Source organism: Uranotaenia lowii, unplaced genomic scaffold (genome assembly GCF_029784155.1).
Source record: "Uranotaenia lowii strain MFRU-FL unplaced genomic scaffold, ASM2978415v1 HiC_scaffold_48, whole genome shotgun sequence".
Taxonomy (NCBI): Eukaryota; Metazoa; Arthropoda; class Insecta; order Diptera; family Culicidae; genus Uranotaenia; species Uranotaenia lowii.
Window position 1 is genome coordinate 45,700 of NW_026598400.1, and position 6,445 is coordinate 52,144.

The 6,445-nt window shown below is 34.7% G+C and overlaps 1 protein-coding gene across 10 annotated transcripts in view; it reads right to left on the reverse strand.

Annotated features, from left to right (window-relative positions):
* LOC129760165 (junctophilin-1-like) overlaps positions 1-5,172 on the reverse strand; it is a 48,556-nt gene extending 43,384 nt beyond the window's left edge. The window contains exons 1-2 of one of the 10 annotated variants that reach the window (XM_055757763.1): positions 5,152-5,172; positions 2,465-3,047 (exon numbers count right to left, since the gene is read on the reverse strand). In XM_055757763.1, coding sequence (XP_055613738.1) covers positions 2,465-2,694 — 230 coding nt within the window. In that variant the 5' untranslated portion in view covers positions 2,695-3,047; positions 5,152-5,172. Of the gene's footprint in view, positions 1-2,464; positions 3,048-3,604; positions 3,758-3,950; positions 4,516-4,586; positions 4,703-4,820; positions 4,956-5,067 lie in introns of those variants that run through there. The other 9 variants (XM_055757756.1, XM_055757761.1, XM_055757758.1 and 6 more) reach the window with 9 other exon arrangements.
* Between the last annotated feature and the right edge of the window lie 1,273 nt (positions 5,173-6,445).

Here is a 6,445-nt window from a genome sequence, read left to right on the forward strand (position 1 = left end):
TTTGCGTTTTTAAATTTTTTTTAAGTGTTACGGTTTTCGAATAACGTATGTGGTATACCTATTCATACCGCGAGCGGTCAAATGACGGCAAACACCGTTTTCGCTAAAACTCCCTTGTTTCTCAACCGATTTCTACCAAATTTATAGTTTTGAAAAGCTTATAATTCGACTCAAATATGTTTCTCAGACAATTTTCAGCTATAATCAATAACTTTAAAGTTATTTACAGTACAAGAAAAATTTTATGAAAAAACATGCTTCAGGAAAAAGGTTGTAAATCAGTTATCAAGAGCTCGAAAAAAATTTCACTTAGTGCCTGAGAAAGCTGAAGTTAGAAGCTATATGTTGCACATATGGAAAAAAAATTTAAAAATTTTCTAAGATCATGGCCACAAAAAATGTAAAAAAGTTGTGTAAAACCCGTACTTTTCAATCAATCAACCGCCAAAGCTGTTCCTGTTACAGTAGAAAATTTTGGAAAAGTGAATTGAAAAGTAGACGTAATTTGTCACATTTTGGCATCTTTAGATTTTTGAAATACGAAGTACATAAGTTATGACGACTTTTCAAAGGTAGCCGTTTTTCGAACTTTTTATGAATTTGGATTTTCTAAGACAATTCCTACACCTAAGCTCAGCTTTGCACTGGATTTTGAGTACGTTAACGTAAGGTTTAGGCAATAAAACTATATGCGAAAGAAAGCAAATTTCATACCGGTTCTAGTGGTGTAACTGCATTGGCGGTGAAATGCTTGGCAAAAATATGATAAATAAAACAGTGAACTAGTTTCTAAATTTTGAGAAGTCACCACAAATTCTTGCTTGGCAGACGGGCGCAGTGGGTGGTAATATCTCAAAGCTATTTTGCAAACGAAGACGGGTGAAAGGAAACGAAAAAATAAACGAGCATTCGCTCAAATTTTCTGGTTTTACTTTCAGAAATTTATTTATTATATTTTTGTAAAGCATTGCACCGCCAATGCAGTTACATCACTAGAACCGGCATGAAATTTGCTTTCTTTTGCATATAGTTTTATTGCCTAAACTATACGTTAACGTACTCAAAATCCAGTGCAAAGCTGAATTTAGGTGTAGGGATTGTCTCAGAAAATCCAGATTCATAAAAAGTTCGCAAAACAACTACCTTTGAAAAGCCGTCAAAAATTATGTATTTAGTATTTTAAAAATCTAAAGATGCCAAAATGTGACAAATTACGTCTACTTTTCAATTCACTTTTTCAAAATTTTCTACTGTAACAGGAACAGCTTAGGCAGTTGGTTGATTGAAAAGTACGGGTTTTACACAACTTTTTTACATTTTTTGTGGCCATGATCTTAGAAAATTTTTAAAAAATTTTTCCATATGTGCAACATATAGCTTCTAACTTCAGCTTTCTCAGGCACTAAGTGAAATTTTTTTCGAGCACTTAATAACTGATTTACAACCTTCGTCCTGAAGCATGTTTTTTCATAAAATTTTTCTTGTACTATAAATAACTTTAAAGTTATTGATTGTAGCTGAAAATTGTCTGAGAAACATATTTGAGTCGAATTATAAGCTTTTCAAAACTATAAATTTGGTAGAAATCGGTTGAGAAACAAGAAAGTTTTAGCGAAAACGGTGTTTGCCGTCATTTGACCGCTCGCGGTATGAATAGGTATATACAAAGTGTCGGTATGTTTAGTGTTAAATAACAGTTTTTTAAGAGAATGACATCGTACCCTTTCGAATTAGTAATAGAACTGAAATAGTTTTTTGTTCTGCTATTTTCGTCTATTATTATTTACTTCCCAGCGGGAGTAAAGGCGAGACCAGAAATGAGGGTAGGGTATACAGAAATTCAAAACAAAAAATAAATACTTATAAGTATGATTTTTTTTTCAGGAATTTACCACACTGTGGCATTCTTCCCTTAATATATGATTAAAGTATGGAATGTTGAAATATATTGCATATGGTGTAAAGCTCGCCAACATGCTCTAAATATTCTGTGTACAAAATAACTCATTTGCAGCCGCTGAAGGATGTACGATACTTCTATGTTATTATCAACAAGAAGCACTTTTTAGCGTGCTCCAAACACATTTCCCCTCGAAGTGTATATTGTACTGGTGGTTCACACTTTTTCTTCCCTTTTTTCCTGACGTCTCTGCGTAATGTGCTCCACTGTAGGCCCGACCAGTTTATGTTTTTGATAATTTTGATATTTTCATGTTCAAATAATTGAAAACATAAAAAAGACAAGAAGAATAATAACATGCTTGTATTATTTATTCTCCGATACTCAAACATAAGTTCTGGCGATGTAAGTAGGTGATTAGTGATTTTAACATTATATAATGAGAGATTCTTGAAAGGTCATAATTTGATAATTTTTTAAATTTTTGTTAAATGAACGTCTATCTTAAGGTACTCATAAGGCCCCTACTTCCCCTGACTAATTATAATTCTACGGCGAACTTACCTTGGCCATGTGTAAATTCCAGAAACTTCGAAACCATAATGCCAGGCACCGAAGTATGCACCCTGGTTTTTAGGACCTGTACAAACACCGTGACCATGTGCTTTATTATCCTCCCATCCACCGCAAAATGTACCGCCATCCTCAAAGTCATAGCGACCGCCACTTATTTTCTGATGCCCATCAGAACTCGCAGGATTCAATATTCCTTGATCTGGACCAATACTGGCCATATTGACATTCTCTTATCCAAGTTTGAATTGCTAGTCGTTTTGGAACAGACTAGCAAGTATCACAAGGTATCAAAGTTCTCTCTTCGACCGGATGTATTTGGTCTTGCAACGTTTTTGATGACAATGAAGTTGCAGCAGCTTCATGTGAATAGGACAGTATACGCACTAGTTTGAATCCTGGGAAGCACATTAGAGATTTAGCACAGGTGTTGATAGCACATTTCACATAAATTTTTTTGTTCATACAATCATGAGGAGAAGCCTTTTGCTATTTTGTTCAATTTGTCACATTTTCTTCTCCGATGTTATCGCGTTCACAAAATAGATGGATTAGGTGATTCATATTTGTTTTGCTGAAAAATAATTATTAAATTACACACTTTAAACATTTTTCCGATCGATGTTATCTTTAAATTTAGATTCCAGGTTTTAGATTAAGATTAAGATTTCAGACAAATTCAGATTTGCTGATTGAGATTCAGATTTCAGCTTTAGATTCAAATTCAAGTTTACAATTCGATTTTAGGCGTCTGATTCCAGATTGAGATTCCATATTTAAAATTGAATTTTTTTGAGCGGATTAAGACTCAGATATCATGTTTAATTTCAGATTCAACTTTAGAATTACGGATCAGATTTCAAATTCTATATTGAAATTTTAGATTTAAAATCAGATTTTCAGTCTCAGATTTCAGCTGACGTATCAGTGATGTTTATTGATTTGATATGGGTTTTTGAGTCACTGTCAATTTTAAATGGCAATCGGATTTTTTCAAGGATTTCATCAATGCTCCAAATACGGTCTTGCTAAGCACGGGCGAACAACGATTGATTGTAAGTCGAGTTGAATATTCGTATGATTACATTGAACACTGAGATTTCTTTGCCTTCAATATGCTGTATCGCATACCATTGTTTGTTTGAACCAGATTTACACCAGCAGATTTTCTCTCTCCCGGTCGGTTGGCCAAGACTTTCACTACCAGCACACGATTTAACTAAAATTCACGCTTTTCTCAATGATGATGTGAACACGGAATGGTATATATAAATAAATATCAGCTCAACCAACTGAACCGTGTACCGTATCTTTTAAGAAAATGAAGATGAGCTGACTTGAACTACGTCAGAATAATGTACGTGGTGAAAAATACTTCGGTGCGATTCATAACTTATCAATAATTGTTACTACGTTTTGCATCGAAACAATGGGCGATTGAAGTAGTTATCACTAGATCTGCAAAATTTCCGCTTACATCAATTGCACTTGCTTCAATCTCAGAAGGGATCATATTGCACTTATTGAGCCCATCCAGTGCTTATATAGAATAAATATTCGATTCATTCACGGGGCAACATTCTTTTCCGTCTGGCTTTTCCCGATAATTTCGCACATTTTCACCACCGATGATGAAAAAAACTTGGATGGGGTATTATTCTGAACCTTTTCCAGCTTTCAGAAGGTATCACTAGAACGATTTCAACCAAAAAAGAAATTCTGGAGCACACATGAATGTGTACTAAGGGGATCACTAGTAAGCAACACACGCGAAAATGATGAGCTCATTCACGGTCGATAGAAAAGCTTTTCCCTTTTCCCCTGGGCGGTTTATTTTATTTGGCTGATGACTGCAATGCTTTTGTAGAACAGTGGAAACTATCCGGCAGTGAATTCGAAGTACAGATCAACTTTAATCGTAGCACAGGCGGAAACGAAGGCACAACACACATCACAAATGATGGCCCAATGGCAATGAAATTCGTCACTTTTAATTCTCGAACCTCACACACACGTACACATACACACTCTCCCCGCACACGATGGGTTTTTCTTGTACACGCATTCATAAACTACAGCGAAAAAAAGTGCTCAAATAAATTAAACTAATTACATTTGCACTATTTTCGAACTTCAATCGCGTCAAGTTCGGTTTTTTTTTTTCTCGAAAAAACTTCATCGAAGAGCTCCTGTACATTAATCAAACTTTTTTTCACATCTAAGAACCAAAATATTCGACAATACAGATGAAAATCATTATTTGCTCTACATAGATTATATCTTTCTAAAGCACAGCACGGTCATGAAAATTACAAGAAAAAAAAAATGATCATAAGATTACACGCACACTATTATACAGTTCTTTTGACAATAGGTTTTTCCGTTCCGAAGATTTTCCTTCGAGCTCAAGACTGATGAAAAAAAGTCGGGCAAACGGTGCTGAGTACTCGTCACTGGCGAACTACAAATTTCCATTTTCCACTCATTCAATCAGACACAGGAAAATGACGGTGATTTTTCTTCGGTCTTCTTTTGTTTTGTGGACATCCTCCTTTCCATTAGGTATGGAAGCGAAACGCAGAAATGCAACAAACCCATGTGAAATGCAAACATTACTCTGTCCCTATCAATTGAAACTGCCTATCCTGCAGTAATCCATTCCACGTATTTTCTAATACCTAGGACTTTTACTTTTGCCACATCATTTACACATATATTTTCCTGAACCAGCGAGCGAGCGAGTATGGGAAGTACATGTATATATTTAGGAAAATTCTCGTTTGATTTTTCCCCTGATATGGTATGTTGGAAAATGTGGCGAGAGAATGTTTGAGCGTATTCTTTCTTTCTCATATCTCGTTGTCTCGAGCTTTCAGAGCGAGGAGCTAATGCGCCGATATCCTATTTGCGAATCGAACTTTGGTTATGCTTTTATAGCACCGACATCGACTTTGGCGGCACAAGTCCTATGAAAATATGTTTCGTGCAATAATCTGGTTAATCTTGCGTCCTTTATTAGACCGGCTTATTGATTATGGATTTTCATAGCATCCAGCATTGTGACTAGAGATATATCGTAAATTGGGGGAACATTGATCACTTTTTAAGGTCATTTTTGAATATTTTGGAAAATGATGTCCGAAAATAGAATTAAGGTCTGAAAGTTTGGCCGGTTACGTCAGGGTTGCTTTTTTGTAGCACTTAAAAGTTTTAAAATACTTACTGAGGTAAGGAGTATAAAGGGTGATCATTGATAGCAGAATATTCAAACGACATCAGTGGCTATAACTATAACTCAATGATCGTTACAGTAACAAGTTTCATGTTTCGGGGTAACTTTGATCACTATGGTTTTTACGCATCTCAACATCTTTAAAATTATTGTTTTGTTGCCTTTTAGCACAGAAGGTGCTTAGAACATAAATGATAGTAATTTTTTGTTTGGATTCAATTAAATTTCTCAACATTTTCTCTAAAAACAAATATACTCAAAAGATGGACAATGTTGCTGCGTATGTTGAGGGGCAAAAATTATGAACGTTTTTCAATTTTTTTCTCCTCAAAACAAAGAAATTTTACCTTCATGCAATTCCCTATTTCCTCCCACGGTTCCCGTGTTCCTGTTTTCTTCAAACTTAACCATTTGATAAGGGTTTTAGCCATTTGTTCTATACAGGCTTACTCAAAGAAAATGTCCGTTTTTTTATATCCAAAAATTATCACAGAATGATCATAAAAATAACACTGAAAACCTATTATATAAAATTCTCTTGTAACGGTGTTTGTAGTACTACTCCTCCAAATTGACCCAACCGATTCAAATGAAATTATTTTTATAATATTCTGTAGGCATGCGAATCGGTTTATATCGAATAAAAACAACACAAAGACACATTAATTATCCGTAATAATTAAATTTGTAATTATTTAATTGAAATTAAAGTCATGGCATCCATTTTTTCGAGATTTGCT